The 20433-nt window shown below is 39.4% G+C and overlaps 2 protein-coding genes across 6 annotated transcripts in view; one reads left to right on the top strand and one right to left on the bottom strand.

Moving 5' to 3' along the window:
* Positions 1-4387, top strand: part of PHEX (phosphate regulating endopeptidase X-linked) — a 95750-nt gene extending 91363 nt beyond the window's left edge. Inside the window, exon 22 of the mRNA XM_015885420.3 lies at positions 445-4387. Coding sequence (XP_015740906.2) covers positions 445-547 — 103 coding nt within the window. The 3' untranslated portion in view covers positions 548-4387. The remainder of the gene's footprint in view (positions 1-444) is intronic.
* Positions 1-20433, bottom strand: part of LOC107324988 (uncharacterized) — a 364407-nt gene that overhangs the window by 57674 nt on the left and 286300 nt on the right. For all 5 annotated transcript variants that reach the window (XR_014946938.1, XM_085549905.1, XM_085549923.1 and 2 more), the window contains one exon: positions 3822-3943. The gene's annotated coding sequence lies outside the window, so the exon portion shown is untranslated. The remainder of the gene's footprint in view (positions 1-3821; positions 3944-20433) is intronic.

The following is a 20433-nucleotide window of genomic DNA, read 5'->3' as shown; positions in this document are numbered from 1 at the left end:
GGGTTTTTTCTGGGAACCTGGCCAGCTTGCACCAAATTGAAGTAGTTCCAGCACACCTATTGTGTGTGTTCATGTGCACTGTGTTCTGGGTGCAGCAGTTTGGCAGCTGCTGGAAGATGGGTTCCATCACATAAGGCTACAACCAGTCTCCTGCCGTTCTTGCCAGCAGTCCCATTGGAAAAACTGCGCTAAGTGACATAGTATCCATAACTTGCAATTGGTTTTTGTTGAGTTTCCAGCAAAATAAGATGCTTCTCAAATCACAGAATGAAACAAGGTTGCCTTTATATTAACTTTATCTAGAAATTCTCCCAAACTTCTAGTTTTTATTTCAGGAGAACCGACATGGGGAGCCTGAATATTCAACCTAAAGTGAGCACATTAAAATAGTTATAAGTGTTTAAGGTCAGATAGCCTGCCTGTCAACCATTTTTCTCTTTGCAGAGTTATTGGAGCCATGAGCAACTTTGAAGAGTTCCGGAAGGCTTTCAACTGCCCAGAAAATACGAATATGAACCGAGGGGCAGAATCTTGCCGGCTGTGGTAGCTGTTCCTTCTGGATCTTCTGTCTGCAAGGGTCTGTAATGTGAACTGCTGTGCCTAAGCTCAAGCTCACTGTGAGAGTTTCAGAAGAACACTCTGCAGTCTGGAGAGGTGTTGTTACTTCAACTGTGTCTTCCTCATCCATGTGGATGAACTACACGGACATTCCTTTTATCCATGAAACTCCTTCTGTTCATCTGCAGTTACACTGCTGTTGGTGGATAACTGCCATTACCAATTCAAATTCCTGATTTATATTTGAGCAAGAGGTAAACACTAAAGTTCAGTTTTAATCTATTGTTCTGCAGGGTGGCTATGCAGAATGTATAGAATTTTCTCTTTCTGGATGAAGAAATTAATGAGACTTACTATAAAGCCAGCTCTGATTTGCTGCATGATACAGCAGTTTCAGAACTTAAACTGTCACTGCCTAGCATGCCATAAATGGCATTGAATGATGTAAGAGCTCAGAAGAAGGATTTCCCAGCACCGTGATGCCTAGAAATATTACAGTACTTATCCCTATCTACAGTGAAAGCATTTATTTTTCCCCCAAGGGGTGAATTTGCCTCATGTTGATGATGGCTTTGCCTAAATTTATTTTTAAGCCAGAAATAACAGTTTTGGTTTTAGGGTGTTTTAGTGTCTGCATTTTATAGAGAACTGTATTCTGGACAGGGTAGGGTGACCTGTAGTTTTGAGGAAAGAAGAATTTGTGACTGAAAAACAGAGTGCCAACAGTATTAGATTTATCTGGGTCAAAAAGCCATTCTAGAAGCTGATGACTTTTAAATACAGAACATACACAGGACATTTGAGTTTTTCACCTGATTACTAAAAACATTTACAAAAAGAAGTGAGCAAACGTATTTTGTAGCAGAAAAATATGAACACAACTATTACTTCAAAGGGAAGAACACAAAAATAGTCCTTTCTTCCTCAACAGATATACACTTATTTAACTGGTACTTATTTTTACCTTGTGCATTAATTCATTTTTGGATTGTGGAAACATTTCAAATGGAGAGAGGGTTTATTTAGGTTGATTTAATTACTGCAGGTCTATGTGTCTCTTTGTGTATGTACTTTATATATATAAAGTATATATATTTATATATATACACATACAAAAAGTATATAAATTCTTCTATTAATTTGTTTAAGTTTTATTATATTGGTATAGAAATATTAATGAGACAAACTGTTTTACAGGGATTGGTCAAATATTTCCTAATAGTCAAGTTGGATGAAGGTTCAACTGTAGCTAATTTTTTGCATATTGAGTTAGCCCCTTCCATCACTTTATAAAGAAGGGAGATATTATGGAAAGCTACTTTAGGAAAGGAGATATATCCTCCTCAAACTTCCTTCCAGAGTGGAGGAAGTTGAGATTCCTAAACTCAACGCACTGTTGTCACTTATCAGAATAAAATCACTATGTTTGGGGGAGATGGGATTTTCTTCTTTCAATTTTCCCCTGAAAAAAGTCATTTTTTTTCTTAAGAGCAAATGCATATCTTCCTTCAAGTCAGTTCTGAGTTCCACAGATTATAGTTTGTCATTTGAGTTGACACTATCAATCTTTTCCTGGTGGTATTTTTCACAAAAAACTATTTAGATATCCATGTTTTCATAGGAACTTTCCTCAGGCAAGCAGGCATGGCTCTTGAGAAAAGTAATAGTGTTTGCCTATTAATGGGAAAGTTCCTTAGCGAATTGAATGCTGTCCTGAATTCATTTCTGTCCTCATATGAGCACTGACACAACTTGATGCTGACTGCTTTGGATCAACAGCACAAAGTTCAGGAGTAAAATCCTGGCCCCATTAAACTTAGTACCATTATGGTCATTGTCCTCAAAAACCTCAGGACAGACATTCAAACACTTATCTAACTTTCTAAATTACTAACCTAGGCAAAAATGGTTTTACAACAGCCAGCTTGGAGTTTTCTAATTTTATCTCTTGGGTCAGAGATGCATTTGAAAGAGCTTCTCTCTCATGGCTATTTTCCAGTGGGACAGATCTTGTAATTTTGTGGTTTATGGGGTTATTACTCTATACTGGATAGTGATTTCTTCTAAAATGCCTTACATTTGCTGCCTTAAGTGTCACCCTTGCTGCATATTGCTAGGCTCAAACCTTTCATGTTTTATACAAAAGACTTTTAAACTGTGATATGGATACTTGGAATGGCACAATAAACATTCAGAAACCAGGTCATCATTACTAGGGCAGGCACACATCTCTTACAGTGGGCAGAGAGAAGGGGACATAGCAGAGAGCTGGAGGGCTCAGAGACAATGCTCTAGAAGGAAGGAAGAGTGAGCATGGCCAGATTTTGAGCCCTGATTCTGGGAGTTCAGTGGAGGCCTATATGTTGCCTGGAAAATGAAGAGACTTTGCTCCTGACATTCACACTCATCAGTAGCATACGAGTTTGGGGAATCCTTGCTGTGGACTCAAGCATTCGGTGCTTTGGGCTTAGGTCTTGCCCATGGCAGCATGCAGGGTCCCACCTTCCCTGCCTAACTGTTGCCTTGAGCCAAAGAGCTGATTATGTAGTTTTCACGGGAATCAGCTATCTAGGTGACACTTGGCAAAGCAAAGCAAAAGGTAAATAATAAGTACATTTATAAAATTCGATCACCAAGGATGGGAAGCAAGAACATGGTGATGATTGGTGAGGGCTCTTCTCATTGCCTCTGTTTTAAGATTTGGTCCTGCTTTGTTTTCAGTGTTTCCAGTCTCTGTGCTAGCAATGCCTTGCTGTATTACCTTCAGATTCACCTAATGCATCTATGCAAACAGGTTCTTCCTGTATGTTCTTCTCCTAGAGCTTTTAAATTGATGTTTTTTTTGTTTGTTTTGTTTTTTTTGGTGTTTTTTTTTTGTTTGTTTGTTTGTTTTAAATTGCCAGTTATTATTACAGCCCTCATTTCCCTTTGAGCATATTGCAAAATGTTTCTTTTGTTGGGTCAGTAGTCTTCATATCTACAAGTGGTCAGGAGGGAAAAGATACTATAAAAAAAAAAAGAACTTTTACCTGTGTGAATTTGCAGTTTTCTCTACTGTGTAAACATAAGGAAACAACACCTACTCCTCTCTCATGTTCCCTTCTTTTGATACTTAAAATTATGCAAAACTTTATTTTTAGCCAGACCCTGATAAAGCTGTACCATCACATTACACACTGTGAGTATTCCCACTGATTCTGTTGTGAAAACATAGTTTTACACACGGGTAGCTCTTCAAAAAGGCAGCTGTGTTTGCTACTCACCTGTGTGAACTGCTTAGGTATGATGTCCATCCTGGGACTTGAAGCTGAAGGACCAAAAACTCAGCTGCATTCTTAAGCTCTTTACTTGGAACTCTTGCATTGTGCAGGGGAACTTCAATGTTCTTCAAATAGGAATAACAATAACAAGAAATGTTTGAATTATTTGTAAAATAATCAGTTGACTTTATGTATAACTTTTTACTGAGTATTATTCAACAAATTCCATGCATAGAAGTCTGTCTTGCAGCAATGTAATGTATTTATCTGTCTCTAAATAAATATTGAAAACTTGATGACTTGAGGCAGAAAGTGAGTTAAAAGGTCTTTTGTGCTTGTGCCTTTTTAATCTGGATTTTTATTTTAATCTACTCCTAGCTTTTCTTCCTGTATAAGTTGACTGACTCCAAAAGATAGTTGTGTTAGCCAATAAAAAACAAAGTAAAGATGAATTTTCCTGTGCATTCAGTATGGTAAAAGCTGCTTGGACTGTCACTGCTCAACTTCACAATGTTACTTCTGTAATATATAGTCTTTATAAAATGTAATAAAGAGCATAATGACATGGCCCCAGGCTCTCAAGGCTACCATTATTTCTTGACAGCATAAAAATTGCCTCTTCCCTCAAAGAGACTCCCAGACATCTCCAGCCAGTTTATTAAGCTCCACTTGCCCCAACTAATTTGGCAGAGGCAATTAAAATGAATGTAGGATGAGCAGCCATGGGTGGGAGCTGGATGGTGCAGAAACTGCAGATGTGTATGAGTCTGAAATACAGCTCAGTGACACCTCTTTCCAGGTGGACCAAAGGAATGACTTTACAGCCTTATGAATTTGTGTATGTTAAAAGTAAATGTTTGCATGGAGGAAGATGAATGAGCAGAGCAACACCTGGGTGTAAGCATGACACTAACCTCTGTGTGATGGAAATAATTTGATCAACTCTCACATAGTTTGCTGAGTGTCTTGGAAAGATTCTTTAACAATGGGTGCAGATTGCCCTGAGGAATTCAGGGTTTATCTGCTACAGCAAGTGGCTGTACATCCTGCATCACTAATCAGACAATTTAATCCCTTTTAAAATGTAATATATATTTTTTTAAAAAAGAAAAGAAACCTAAAAATCCCTAGGGATTCTCCAACACAGTGCCATGTTTTATTAAATAAAACATCAAAGCTAGAAGTTACTGCAAATCAAGATAATGTGTTACACTAATTTGTGATCAAAGAAACAGATATAATGATATAATTTTAATCATCTATAAGCGCAACAGCTGTAAGAGCTTTATGTAGAAGGTCAGAAAAGTACACAGATGCATATGTTAACTGTGGTTGTGAACTCAGATGGAGATTTTCAAGAATGTATCTAAAAAATATATCACATCTATACCTTCTCTTTGAACTAATGAAAAGGTGTCCTGCTTAACAAAGCTCAGGGAAAGACTTCAAAGGGGATTTTAAGTCTTTTTTCACCTCAAAATTTACCCAAGATATTGGTGTATCTTTGAGCAACGGCAGTGTAGATTGTTTTGCATGTCCAATATATGCTCCCATTCTGAAATATGAGCAGCAGGCATGTTTGTACAGAAATCTGAATAAAGACAATGTCATGTCCTCCCACTTTATAACTGGGAAAATATTTGGATAAACCCAGCAAAAGAAAAAACAACAAATCTATTCTCTCCTCCGCCCTAAAAACCCTTCTTTCTAATATATTTATATATGATGACTATGGAAAATAAAATACATATATGTCACAGACTGCAACTAAAACCTGGCTCTTGTAGAGCAAGAAATTGACCCAGCAGGCCTGGGAAATGATTCACAGACTTGTCAGATCATTCTTGCTGAGAGAAAAAATGGAGCATTGGAGCCCCATTGGTGTTTGCAACTGAGCACTGAGGCAAGCAGCTTGGTCTACTGCACTAGAAAGAGAAGAGCAACATGTGGTGTGACCTCTGAATAGGAGGAAAAAGAAACTAGAAAATCTTTTCTGCATATATCATGAAAAGATTTTACAACACATTAGTACAAGGGCACTGCTAAAAAAATATATATAGGCATGTCAGAGGAAGTCTGTAAGTCTATGTTATGTAAGTATATATAAAAATGTCAGAAATATGAATTATTTTTAAATAAATAGAGTCTCAGTGTAAAACTTTGACCCCACTGACTTCATTGGGTGATTTGTCATTATCATTGGTGGGATCAGCATTTTACTCCGTCTGTACAACAGTACACAGACTTAACTGATGTAAAACTATTCGGAACACCTATTTTCTTCTTGCTAGAAAAAGACACGTAGTCTTTGGGGTTTTTTTCTAGAACAAGGCTGCTCGTTTCACCATAGGACTGCTTCTTTTACCCTTACCTTGCTGGTACTACATTTTCATTTAGTTCTTTCATAAATCAGGCTCTACGAACCACTAAAATACAATATGTCCTACCAATCTAAGTGTAAGTTTACATGTAGCATTGAGGGCTTTTTTGACCTCCATGTTGAAACAGAAAGTCTGACTGAGGTTAAAATATTTAGTGTCTTGCACAGGAATCTTCCTCTGAATGTCATCCACTGAATGTCACCCACTGAATGTTTTCTAATTAGCTATTAGCATTAGCTGATGTTAACCTCATTTACTACATGAGGGAACTTACCTGCAGAGAGCTGATGCAAATACTTCAAAGTCATTAAGCCAGGACAAGAAGAAAACATATCCCACCAATATTAAGCAAACACCACCCCTTACAGAATGCATCTTCAAAACTGACCCAAGAAGCATAATGTCTTGGTGGAGATGATAGATGTCCCTACTTTGCTAGGTGGTATCTTTCAAATAGCTTGGATGTAGCACTGAGTTCAGGTACCAGGCTTTCCCTGCCCCCATACCTAGTGAGCTATCCACCTCCTCCCAGACTGCCTGCCCAGGCTGCCTGCCACTGTTGCAGACACCTCAGGGTTTCTTTGTTACTCCCATAACATGAGACATCAAGAAAATAAAAAAGGGGAAAGCCAGAGCCATCCTTCTGCCTTAAGGGAAGCTAGTGACAACAACACCCAAATCCTGCATGGACATCCACACAGCTGCCTTTGCCTATGGTTGTTTGCTTCCCTTGACTGAGGCAAGGAGAAGGAGGGATGGCCGGGTTGCGCAGAAAGCCGCAACAGGGGGAAGAAAGCCCACATCAAGGGGAAAAAAAGCCCCCACCAAGGGAAGAGCAGTGCAGAGAGGCTGGGCAAGACACGCCACAGACAGGTTTAATTGCATTTATCTTCACAGAATCACTAAGGTTGGAAGAGACCATTAAGATTATCTAATTCAACCACCAAACCACCCGCACCACACCCACTAACCATGACCCTCAGTGCCACATATACATTTCTTGATCACTTTCAGGGATGGTGACTCCACCACCTCCCTGGGCAGCCTGTGCCACTGCATCACCACTAGCTGAGAAGAAATTTTTCCAACCTGAACTTCCTCTGACGCAAATTGGCTCCATTCCCTCTCATACAATCACTGTTATGTGAGAGAAAAGGTTGACAGTCACTTCTGCACAACCTCCTTTCAGGCAGTTGTAGAGAGCAATAAAGTCACCCCTGAGCCTCCGCTTCTCCAGACTAAACAATCCCAGATCCTTGGCACATGTTGGTTCGTGGAGCTCAGGATCAAGCACTGGTGTGAGCAGTGGTGTGCCACATAACCAGTAGCTAGAGTTCAAGTGTGTTCCCTCCCTCCCCTCTTTCTCATACCCAGGTGCCAGTAAAGGAATGTTTTGCATCCAAGCCTGGGCTGAAGTGAAATCTCATGGTCTGACTTCAACCTAATAATTACTGTTTTAGGGCTGCAGCATGTGATGGAAGGGCAAAATATGGAGTTTTTGTTTAGTGAACACTTTCATTAGTTCAGCTGGGTTTTTCTTTGTTCTGCCTTCAGTTCAGCAACAGCCGGCAGTTTAGACCTGCTAGCAAAGTGCTCTTTGCAAGAACAACATGTGTTGAGGCAATCACTGTGTCTGCATTCAGCATGCTTATTCGGCTTTGTTTTAATAAATCCAGTAATAGGCTTTCAGAGGCAATGAAGGGAAAAGAATAATTTGAAAACAAAGCTGTTGAAAAGAAGACAATGCAGACACAGTACAGAAGAGTGTGATTTTGGAGGTCTGTACAGCTGTTTCATTTCTTCAGAGGATTTTAATCAACCTGTAGGGATTTTTAAAACTGTGGTCACAATCAGCCAGAAGAGAAAACAAAACAATGCTTTCCCTCTCTCATATTCTTTAATTTTATTTTCTCCCTTTCATGTGATTTTTCCAAATAGAACTGCCATATTAATTCATTATAATTAAAAATCCATCCACGCTGGGCTTTTGCTATAGAAGTAATTTCAAGCTTTGCCCACTGTATCATCTAATCAAAGATATCTTAAACACTTTCAAGATTGCCATGGCTGCACCCATCCGATTGCCATCAGTGTAATGGCTTTCCCAGTGGATTGGAAAAAAACTGTAATTGGACAGAAGCTCATACTTTCAAGTAGGATTAGCAGCTCTGCTGCAGTCTTCCCCTAAATTTCACTGTCTGATGTTCTTGTCTTGCTCCCTGTTTGCTTACTGTCCCTGCTGCAAAGCCACACTCCAGTGCCACCATGTTGAACTCGGCTGTGCACACATGGCAAGGGAAGGAACATGGGAGCCTACGACTGTTGCCCTTGAGCTCTACACTCTAGTATCATTTTACTCTGCTCTGTGTTAGGTGATTCAAGGTTTAGCTGATACTTTTCTGCCAATAATAATGGTTCTCTAACTTATTTCCTGCTCCCCAATGTTTTCAGCTGGAAGTGAGCAGGTTTGTCCTCTGTAGAAAAGATCTCTTCCCTCATCCTTACAGAGTCTGAGCACTTGTGCTTTTCAGCTACAAGATATGGTTTTAATAGAGGAATTAATGTGGAAAATTCTTTCTTCTGCTTTATTCAGATGCTCAGACTTGATAATCACAGTGGTCCCTCATGGTCTTACAATCAATGAACCAAGGATTAATTTTCGTTGTTCCTTCTCTTATCCATTGGGGAATCATTCTATTTATGAAATTCTTTGCGTTTGAAAAATCGTATTTTCTTTCTTTTTTCTTTCTTTCTTACTTTCTTTTATAATAACATTTCCACACAAAAGACTTGGAGCTAGGTCTTCTCAAAAAAAACCTGGGTGTTCTTTTACCCCTCCCCTGGTGTTATAACTTTTCTGATCCCAACTTCTAATGTTTAGTTTGCAGAGAGGCAAGATTATGCAAGCCTAAGTACTGCTCACACAGTGTTGGTCTTTTGCTAACCCCAGTACCACTGTCAGGTTACTGGCAGATAGATAGGCAGCAACAAAGCACCTAAAACACTAACCAGCTGACAAGACAGAAGGTGTGTAAGAGGGATGTCATGTCTGGGCTACAGAAAGAAAAATTCACACATAAAGATAGGGGCTAATTACATGGATTATCTGAGACTGATGTCCGCAATGGAAAACTTATTTTAAGACATTTCCAGACCCATTTGTTGGACTATAGTTTTGTATCAAACAACAGCTCAGGATACAAAAGCAGACCAGTTGGAATTTTGACAGTGGATATGGCAGATCCCTGCTCAGACCTTCACCTCTGGAGGTGACTGAGTGAGAAATACATTTGGTGTCAAGAGTACAGTGGCAGAGGACCCAAATGATACAAGAGAAACTCTTGATGACTCTTTATCATCATTGAATTCCACAGGTGTTCCAAGGGCAGCTGAAGAGTGCCTAAGATTTCCTTGGTTCTGTTTCTGTGGAGAGTGGATACCACCACCAAATATAACAATTTGGAAGGAATACTTGGTTCTGAAAACAGCTAGTTTTGAAATACGTGATATTTTTAACTCTTGAAGGAATTTAGATGCAATAGATGCTACAGGAAGTGGAAGAGCTCTCCTTGTCAAGATGGAGAAAAGCAGTCTGATTTTAAGTAAGATAAAAGAGAGGTTAATCTTTGATAGAGCTCAGGCATGTTTAAAAGTCAGGGCTTAAAATCTGTTCTTGAAAGATAGAAAAAGGGAGGAAGGGTTAAAAAAACCGATCTCAGATGGGATTTGAGACAAAATATTCATGAATACAGGAATTTCTAAAATCAGCCCCTGATGTTAATTTCTTCATTTGCCAGTCAGAGCTCCCAGACCTTGAGTAACATAGTAAGACAGCCGTTAAGCAGGAGGACATTGGCCAAAATATCACGTTCAGTGAGAAACAGAAAGCTGATTCTCAGCAAAAGCTAATATAATATTCACATTCATGCAGGATGTGAAGATAACAGCTATGTAATCTTAGAATAGGATTTCACATGGGCAGTGAATAATGTTGCAATACATGATATACAGAAGGAAACTTTAAAGAGATGTACTATTTTGACACTTTAGGTTAGAATAAAGCTGGAGCAAACCTTGTGTCCCAGGTCTCTACCAGGGAAAGGGCAATTTGCTTGAAGGTGGGGGTCAAAGGAGAAGTCAGTTTTGTTTGGAATATCAATACAGCATGTAGCAGATGTAAATATATGACTAGATGTATGCTTTCTTTTAGGGGAAGATGAAGTGAAATTGAAACTCCTCCCTTACGCATCATTGCGAAAAGTTAAAAAGGGCTAAAACACTCGCATCAAAGGGAACAGGAGATAATTTTGGCAACACAGCTGCTATCAATTCTTCTCTTTGCTTTGTAGTGTCAGCCTCAGGCCAGAAAATCACTTGAAAAAACAGGCAGGTGTCCATGCAGCACCTTCTTTGATATTCACTCTTTTCCCTTCATGCCAGTTTCACACCTGATGTATTTTATGAGGAAACGTAACAAATTTCTCTCAGCAAAGACATGAACTTGTTGAAACCTCTGTGAGCTACAACTCTTCACATGTAATATGAAGGTTCATGCCTGGCAGCAAGTCAGAATCTTCAAAGAAAAAGATTAGGAATACATTTTATCTTCTCCTGTTGTTTGTTGTTGTTGTTCTATGCTTGTTTACATTTGCATGTTAGAAATATCAGTGGTTTTCAGTGTAAAGACAAACTGGGAATATAACCTTTACTGTTTGCACAAAGATTTTCCTAAGAAGGCCCAAGGGAGCAAGAACTTGAAGGACACAGAGCGCTGTTCCCAGAGTATGTGCTCAATCATGGGTTATTTTTTTTTCCCAGAGCTGTCTTTCATCTTTCCAAACAATGATGTCTCACACTTGACAGAAGTGGAGATCCCAATCATCTGGATACGATTCCGGGCAGCTTAATTAATAAGGCGCTCATCTGAATGCTCTATGGGGAAAATAAACACAAAAATTTTCCAAGTGCAAATAGATATAATGTGCTGTCAGAATGTTAAAATTCAATTGATAGTTAACGTGCGTTGTGAGACAAAAAACACAGACCAATATTCAGAGTTTGGAAAAGGATTTCAGATGCATAGTAACAAAACAGAACAATTAATTTTCTCTCTCTCTCTCTCTCTCTAATGTCTCTTATAGGATGAATTCTCTACGAGTAGTTTTCTTTGAAGGTTTGAAAGCTTCATGTAGGGCTGACATCTGGAAATTATCCCTTTCCATCTGGGTGCTGCTTCCAAGTCTTGAAAGATTTTGATGCATTTGGCTAGTTCCCTCATGTAAATGACTCCAGAGAGCTCTTCCTTAGAGCTTTTCTTCCTACCAAAGAGATGAATATAACTAATTTACTGTAATATAAGAAAACATACAGATATCAACAGAGCAGCTGGAGTTTAAACTAGTGAGAGATCTGAAGGACAAAAAGAAGGGCTTTTGTAACAGAACTGCAAAAGGAAAACTAAAGTGTGCCTGATGCTGTGTAGGGGTAGAGATTGAGGGACAAGGGCATGAAGAGTCCAAATCAGTCGATGCTTTTGTGCCTTTTTTGATACTGAAGATTTCCCTTAGATCTCTTGTGTCATTGGACCTGGTTTCAACACTTGGAGGAACATGGGAATACTCATAGGACAGGAAGACTTAAGGAGCACTCAAGAAAACTCAACGTGTACAAGCCTGTGGGACCAAGTGAGATGTCTCAAGAAGCATCAGAGTTGCTAACCAGTGTCACTGTGCAGCTGCTTTATATCAGTTTTGGTAGTCATGCCAACATTTATGGAGCAAATACTCTCGGAAATCCTGCACAGGTTCATGAATGTCGGAAAGGTGGTCGGAATCCACCAAGATGGAGTTACCAACAACATATTGTACCTAATAAAGCTGATTGCCTTTTGTAGTTGGATAAGTGGCTCTCAGCCAGGAGAGAGCTGTGGAGAGTGCCTGTAACAGTACAGACCAGGGACTGAGTGGATGGAAGGTATATAAATGCATATAAATGAGCATTGCGTCCCCAGGGGAAAGAAGGCCAGCCACATCATGCACTACAGTAGCCAGCCAAGTCGGGGGAAGTAACCATGCTCTTGTAAGGTTGAATCAAGAGTTCTGAAGACAGTTTTACACTCTGCACTGCAAAAAAGTAATGGCCTTTCTGTAGCATATGATATAAAGGAAAAACCATGGGAACCGTTATTGTTTTTCCCATCTTGAAGAAGAAAAGGTGAAGGAGAGACCTACTTGCTGTCAATAACTATTTAATGGGTGTGTGTAGATTCTTCTCAGAGGAGTGCAGTGGGAAGAGGCAATTACAGAAAAAGCAATAAGGAAAATTTAAAATACATAATAGAGAAAAATTCTTCACTGTGAGGGAGGTCATACGTTGGCACAAACGCCCAGAGTGGTTTTGGAGTCTCCATTGTGCAAGATATTCACTCCTCGGATGGAGGCCCTACACAATCTGCTGTAACTGTATTTGCTTTGTGTAGGAGGTGAGCCGAAAAGGTCCCCTTTACCTTGAATTACTCTGTTGTTCTCTGACAGTGTTAATTCTATAGCAGTTGCACTGTATGAAATTAAATGTGTGAATTAGAGACCCCATCAGACACACAGATTTTTTCAGAATGGGAATACAAACAACTTTTTAGTTGCAGGGATAGTTGCAAGAGTGCTTTGAGATGCACTCAATGAGGTGAGGCAGCCTTGCAAGGGATAGGGGAAGAATCTGGTGGAGAGGCGAAGCACAATAAACGTAATGCTGTTAAGGTCCTTGCAGAGAATCATAAATAGCTCCATTCTTGCGAATTCTCAGCAGACATAATTACCAGTGAGCAATCTGAGCACCCTTCACTACCAGACAGCATTTCATGGCTGACTACAGTCTGCTACTTGACTAAATCACAGAATCAAAGAACCACAGAAGTCCAACTCCTGGGTCCACATAAGACTACTCAAAAATTAAAGCCTTTATCTGAGAATGATGTCCAAATGATTCTTGCACTCCAGCAGGCTTGGGGCCATGACCACTGCCGTAAGGAGCCCGTTTCAGGGCCCAGCCACCCTCCAGTGAAGAACCTTTTCCTAATCTCAAGCCTAATCCACCAACACAGTTCCATGCCTTACCCTTCAGTCCCAAGTTACAAGAGATCAGCAGAAAAATATCATATCAAACGCTCCAGAACTTTGAAAGAAGTTCAACCCGAAAGGGTGGGTAGAACTTCCAATTATTCTCTCTTACAAATAGCCTTTCCTGAACAAACAGCAAGGTGAACAATCATGAAGGACAGTTTACATTACAGTTAATACTTACAGTTGTTAGTTCAAGGAAAATTACAGACTCACAGAATTGTAGGGGTTGGAAGGGACCTCCAGAGATCATCAAGTCCAACCCCCCAGCCAAAGCAGGCTCCCTACACCAGATCACACAGGTAGGCATCCAGGCTGGTCTTGAATAGGAGAAGGAGACTCCACAGCCCCCCTGGGCAGCCTGTTCCAGTGCTCCGTTACCCTCACTGTAAAGAAGTTCTTGAGCACACTCGTGCAGAACTTCCTATGCTCCAGTTTCTGACTGTTTCCCCTTGTCCTGTCTCCATTCACTGCTGTATGGTATCCAAGACAAAAACGATGTTTATAACCAAAGTACAATGATTTGTAACCTGTCTTTGAATAAATAGCATATGTGGCTATTTATTGCAAGCTTACTGTAGTCAGTGGGCTGCTCACTGTGACTTCAGCTTGAAAATTTGACTATGGCACAACACAGTCTGTACCTAGTGATCTGAAAGTATGGTGCTGATCCTCTTCTCCAGCACAAAGTTTATTTCTCAAGGAAAAAAAAAAAATAAAAAAAAAAATCTTTAATTGCAGAATGAAATTAATTAGTCTTGAGTGCATCTTTTCATGTTGACAAATAGTATCTCAGTATACTCTTAAATAGAAAATGGCTTTTAGCATCAGGTTACAAGGCCTGTTTCTTAAATTTAAGTATATCTGTTGCAACTGGACACTATTACCCAGCTAACAGTTTCACAGGACATAGCCACACGATTTGAGGAGTTTCACAAGTAAAAATGCTTTTCTCAAAATTCTCAAAGGATTGTGTCAAATGGCATCCTTGAGTGCTTCTCCACAAAACTACATATATCAGCAAGCTCACAACACTGTTCCTGTCTCTCTTGACATGTATTGATCCCCAGTTCCCATGACAGAGATAATGGCTTTTCTAATGGCACAGTGAGTATCTCAATTTACATCAGCTATCAATCATCAGCATTTCAGGAGTGTACAATATGCCATGAATGGGCTGAGTCAAAAACTGCAACCTAGTTAGATTTGTGCCAGTCCAGCAAATCTAGATCACTTATCTTCAGAGTGTTACCAACAAACAAACAAACACCAAACAACAAAGCCAATGGAAATTAATTTTTTTAGAGACATGTTAAAAGATGTCTAAGAACAGTCAGCTAGTAAACTCTTCCTTGGGATTGTTGGCAAAATAAAGTAAAATTAACATATAGTTTTATAAAGAGATAGCAAATCACAGAATGACTTGGGTTGGAACAGAGCTTAAAGACCATCCAGTTCTACACCTTCTGTGTGAGCAGGCCTGCCCCCCACCAGCTCACGCTGCCCCTCCAACCTGGCCTTGTGCTCAGCTTCTCTGAGTAGCTGTGCCAGTGCCTCACCAACCTCTGAGTAAAGAGTTCTTCCAAACATCTAAATTAATTTTCTCCTCTTTCAGTTTAAAGACATTCTCCCTTTAAAACCATTCCCCCTTGTACTATCACTACTAGGTCGTGCAAAATGTCAGTCTCCCTCCTGCTTGTAAGCTCCCTTCAAGTACTGGAAGGCCACAATGAGGTCTCCCTGGAGTCTTCTCTTCTCCAAGCTGAACAAGCCCATCTCCCTAAACCTTTCTTCACAGGAGTTGTGCTCCAACCCTCTGACCCACTTCAAAGGCTCCATATCTTTCTTGTGTTGGAATCCTCAAGTCTGGACACAGTACTCCAGATGGGGCCTCATGAGAGCAGAATAAAGGGAGAAATGCATGTGTCTGTTTTCTAGCTTTCATATACCTGTGGCTTCATCATTTAGGAGAAAAAGAATGAAGTCCAGAGAGTGACAAACACACAGGCGATGCATTGAAAAATATTCTTCATCCTGCACTGTGAACAGGTGATGTTTCTGGACTACTGTGGAGCAGATGTTCATGGTCAGTCAAGCAGCTCATTTAAATGAGGTTTTCTCTGCTACCTTCCAGAAAAATTGGTCCTTCCTGGCTGGGGCAGAGGTCAGAGTCACACTCACTGCTGTAGGGGATGTGAATGCAGTCTCAGTTTTACATAACTGATATTGAAACCTGAAGCTGTCAGCTCCAAGTTGCAAAGACTTGCCTGAATCAAGGAAGCAATCCTTGGCCAGCTTTCCACTAATCTCCATTTTGATTATCTTGCATTTCATTCATGTCTAGCATTGATAAACACAGTGGCTGTAGGAAAAAACAAAAAAACAAAAAAACAACAAAAAAAAACCCTCCAGTAAAAGGAAATGATTGAGGGAGGTAAGCAAATTAACAGAGTATAGGCAGAAGCCATTCTCTGCTAGATGTTTTTTTTTGTCATTCTTTCTGCTGAGCCAGTGCTACGTTGGAATTCAGGACAGACTGAGAGAGCTGGGGCTGTTCAGTTAGGAGAAGAGAAGGCTCCAGGGAGACATTACAGCAGCATTTCAGCATCTATAGGAGAGCCATAAGAAGGAAGGGGACAGACTCTCTAGCAGGGTCTGCTGTAACACAACAAAGGGAATTGGTATGGCATAAAAAAAAAAAAAAAAAAAAAAAAGAGGATATTTAGACTGGATACAAGGAAAAAGTTTTTTATAGTAAGGGTGATGAGGCACTGGCACAGGTTGCCCAGATAGATGGTGAATGCCCCGTCTCTGGAAACACTCAAGGTCAGGCTGGATAGGGCTCTGAGCCCCTTTTCCAGCTGTGGGTGTTCCTGTTCATTGTGGGAGATGGCATTTAATGTTCTCTTCCAACTCAAAGGATTCTATGATTCTATGATGTGTTCTGGTGTGCTATGATACGTGTATGCTATGTGGACATTCTAGCTGGTGACCATGTAAACTTATCCCTATGGTTCTTCAAATTAAATGCAGCAAAAAGAAAGTGGGCACAAGTAGTAGAATAGCCACAGTTTTTACTGAACATTTTTTTCTTATAAATTTCAGTAATCCTGAATCAGAATATGAAATTATTTTCTTGGCTGAAGGCCTTGAGTCATTTCAGTGTCCCTTCAATGCACTGGACTACCACTAAGCCTGAAGCAGTTGTCTTTTGACTGTCTGAATTTTGAGTGCTCCAGCACGCCTGGCAAACTTACAAATTTTGTCTCAAAGCAGATAAAAAATGATTTTACAAAGTGGTGCTCAAAATGCTTAGTACTTTAACCTACTTTACACTCAGTGTGTCACAGTGGGCTCTTGAACCTTTTAGCTTGAGAGAATAAAGGTCCACTTGCTGGACATCTTGTCAAAGCTGTGAAAAGGAATCAGGTTTTGTTGTTATTGTTGCTGATTTTTGTGTGTTTATATAGGATCTCAGTGGGATTAGCAATGCAAGTCCAGTCTTTGGCTGATCAGAAGCCGCAGTAGAATGGAGTCTGACAGTTAGTGTGAGACTCAAAAACGTTTGACACAAATAAGAAGGAAGGAGTCTACAGAAAAGTCACGCACTCTACTGTCTTTTTCTGTAGTTTAGTTGTGAACTAGCTCCATAGGGAATATTTTTGGAGGTTGTGACATCATTCTCAGGCAAGGAAAACACAACAGGTCACCCGGCCTATGCCAGCAACAGATTTGCAGCTGAGTCTAAAGGATACTCATTGCAACTTGCAGGCTCTGTTTTACATCCTGCCAACACTTGCCTTGGCATAAACTGAACTAAGATAATTTGTAAAAGAGGTGTTTATAAAAAAAGAATTTGTTTATAGCCCCTAACTATTGAAAATTTCTGATAATTTTCAGAAATGTTTCTACTGGAAGTTGAGGTTCTTAGGATGGACTGTGAATGTGAAAACTCTGCGTGCACAGAATAACACAGTTGTAAATTAAACTGTTGAATGTATTTGGGGAAAAAAATAACAAAACAACCCAGCTAGTTTTCTGCATCATCTTTTACTGAGGCCCAGGAAAGGAATAAGGACCTCTGTGCTGCACTTAATTGCCCTAATTTCCACAAAGTCATCCAAAGATCCTTTGCTATTCTAACCAGTGGAGTGACAGTGTATAGGATTTTCATATTTCAGGCAAAGCAGTAAGTTGGGTAGAAATGCTACTATGAAGACGATGGTAAGCAGAATCAAAATTAACATGCCTTCACATCTGGACTTGATGATTGCTAAGGTCTCTTCCAAGCCTAACGACTGTATGGATCTATGACTTGTAGAGTCAGGTGTCAAAGCTATTTCCTGTGTAAAACTTGCTGTTCAGCATGGGTTTCTTGGAAATAGAACAATTAGTAGCAAAAATTCTTCAAAATTCACAGCTCCTTTTTCAGTGGCCAGAGTGAGTAATAAGAAGGATGTCATGACAAAATTGTCTACCCTGCTGTGTATGTTTCATTTCAGAGTAATAACTCATTTTCTTCATAAATGAATACTAGATGATCTTTAATATTTGAATAGTCCCTCAAACTGTAAAATAAAGTACACTTTGAAACATGTTACTCTTAAATAATACTATAATTAGTATATGTTTCATTACAACGTTTCTCAAGAGCTTTCCTATTCCTTTTCTTAAGCAGTGCTCAATCAAATCTAGCTATTCTGGGGCTGGAGCACAAGGACTGCTATTTGATAAGATTATGAAGCAATACATTTTCAGAAGAACTGGAGAATTCTAGCTCCTTAGAAAGCCACAGATAATTAAGGAGAACTGGTCTCTTCACAAAGCAATATATTTGCTTTTCATCTATGAAACGTACCGATTAACCGATTTTTTTTTTTCTCTTGGAGACCTGAGCATCTGAAAGAACTAAAGCTTTATACAAGAAGTTTCTTATTTTTAGTTATAGCCAATTGTATATTTCATCTTTGAAGTCACATATTTTAGTCTGAACCTTTACCAACACACTGCTATGATAAATAATGGATGTTATACCCTTTGTTATATACTATTTTTTGGTTCTTTCTGTTTCAAGAAAACCTGCCTATTTCCAGCATTAGAAAATCTCCACAGTTGACATCTAGACATATTTCCAAACATTAAATATAAAAAAGGTTCTTACTCTACATTTTTTGTTTGTTCTTAACTACAGTTTACGAGGGCATTTCAGCTCAAAAAAAATAAAAACCAGGTTTGGGACTCCCTTAATATGACTGCAAAGAGCTGTGGAAGGGAGGATGGAAGATGAGAAAGGGATGACTGCCTCTCTATAAATAAAATATTTTCTGCATATCACTGATCCTACACAGATGTCTGTCAATGACAGAGATGCTGTTTCAGAAATTACTTAGACAGCTGCATTCCAGGCAAAAAGGGAGACAATTAACAAATAAAAATAAATTTGGTTTGTAGAAATGTTTAGTTTCACTGCAGATGCTTGGATACAATCTTACTTTTTATTAATGGGATAAACGCTCTAAATCTGTGTAAAGGAAACTGTAGATCACAGCCTGAACCTCTGATTAACTATCTGAGGCAAGTGATGAGTCAGCTGCAGGAGCACAGGTGAAGGTAATTCAGCTGTGCTCTCAGAAGAGGTGGAGCTTTACTCCACCTCACCCAGATCCCATTTCAGGGCTGACCACCACTAAGGTAGCATCTCTTTCTGGAGATTGCTGTTTTGTGGAGTTCTTGTGGTGAGCCTTGACATCAGTGAGCATCTATTTTCAAGGCCTCAGAGCTGTTGAGTCCTTTTTCTTAGTTATCCTTTGGCTATTTATTCCAGTTATATTTGTACTATTCCAGCTATATGTTATACTTGTTTGGTGGGAATAATACAATCTGTTTCTCTTTTATTATTTCTCAGAAGAATGTAAGCAATTATTTATATGTAAAATTGTTTATGTCACAATTTCAGAGTTGTTATTGTTTTACTAGGAGAAAGTAGATGCCTGAGAAGTACTACTTGGCTAGATGCAGACCTTGTCTCTGGGTATAGGATGATTGTTGATGAAGATATATACAAAATTAGAGGCTTGGGACCTCCTTTCCATGCAGAGGAGAGTTTCCAAGGAAGACCGTATCTAGGACTGTGTCGGTGCCACCCATCCTTACAGGGATGTAGAATCCAATCTTTGAAGATTCCAATTTTTCAAGTTTCCAAACACAAAGTAAATGTATTTCTGAAAGGTAGAGATAAATTAACAAGTCTTAAATTGTTAGATAAACAGTTTTACCTAGAAAACAATTCTTTACACAATGATGAAATACTGGATTTCCTATGGGAATATGTAACAAATCAATAGCCAGGGTTTTGCACAAAGACAAACTGGGTAACCTCGTAGTCTCAATTTGTGTACTGTTAAGAATTTAATGGCTAACTTTTTGACTCTGATACTAAACTTCATAATGCAGTATTTCAATCAAACTGTTTAGAAATAGCTGAAATAAAGGTTTACATTGCTTAGTAATTCTCCCCTATTCCATTAGTGACTGAAATTCATCTGACGAACTCATATTGTGACCAGGATTGTAATATTTATTTTTACATTTGCCCCAAATTTCTTCCCTTTTGGAACTGCTTCCTAATAATCTATGTGATTGTCTCAGATCAATTGACAATGATACATGATGGATGAAGGAGACAAGGCCTAGGGAACAGGAAATACCCTTCATCATATGATGAGGATGAAGCGAGTGCAACAGGACAGAGCCCAGCTGCTGTGATTTGAGGCGTGTGGTAGGTTTTAGTGTGGAACCAAGCACATACTGGGAGTTAATAGAGCTGGTGCACTGCCTCTGAGGAGTTTAAGTGCAGTAGATGTTTTAACTACCTTTCTGAAGCCTAAATCATTTGGTTCTAATTTCTGAGCAGGGACTTGCAGCCCACACAACAGCAGGCCTTGATAATTATTAATTATATGCTTTTCCTTTGTTCTGTATGACCTTGTTTGCTAAAGCTATGTGATAAAGCTAGAATATTAAGTAGTTTGTGGGTTCCATCATGCCACCTAGCTGGATAAGAGGAAAAGATTTGAAGAATAAATGCATATTCCAAAGTAGAACCTTGAATTCACATCA

This window comes from Coturnix japonica, chromosome 1 (genome assembly GCF_054131305.1).
Source record: "Coturnix japonica strain WE chromosome 1, WE-NBRP24, whole genome shotgun sequence".
NCBI classification, from domain to species: domain Eukaryota; kingdom Metazoa; phylum Chordata; class Aves; order Galliformes; family Phasianidae; genus Coturnix; species Coturnix japonica.
Note: the sequence above shows the minus strand (reverse complement) of the source record. Positions and strands in the feature narration are given on the sequence as shown.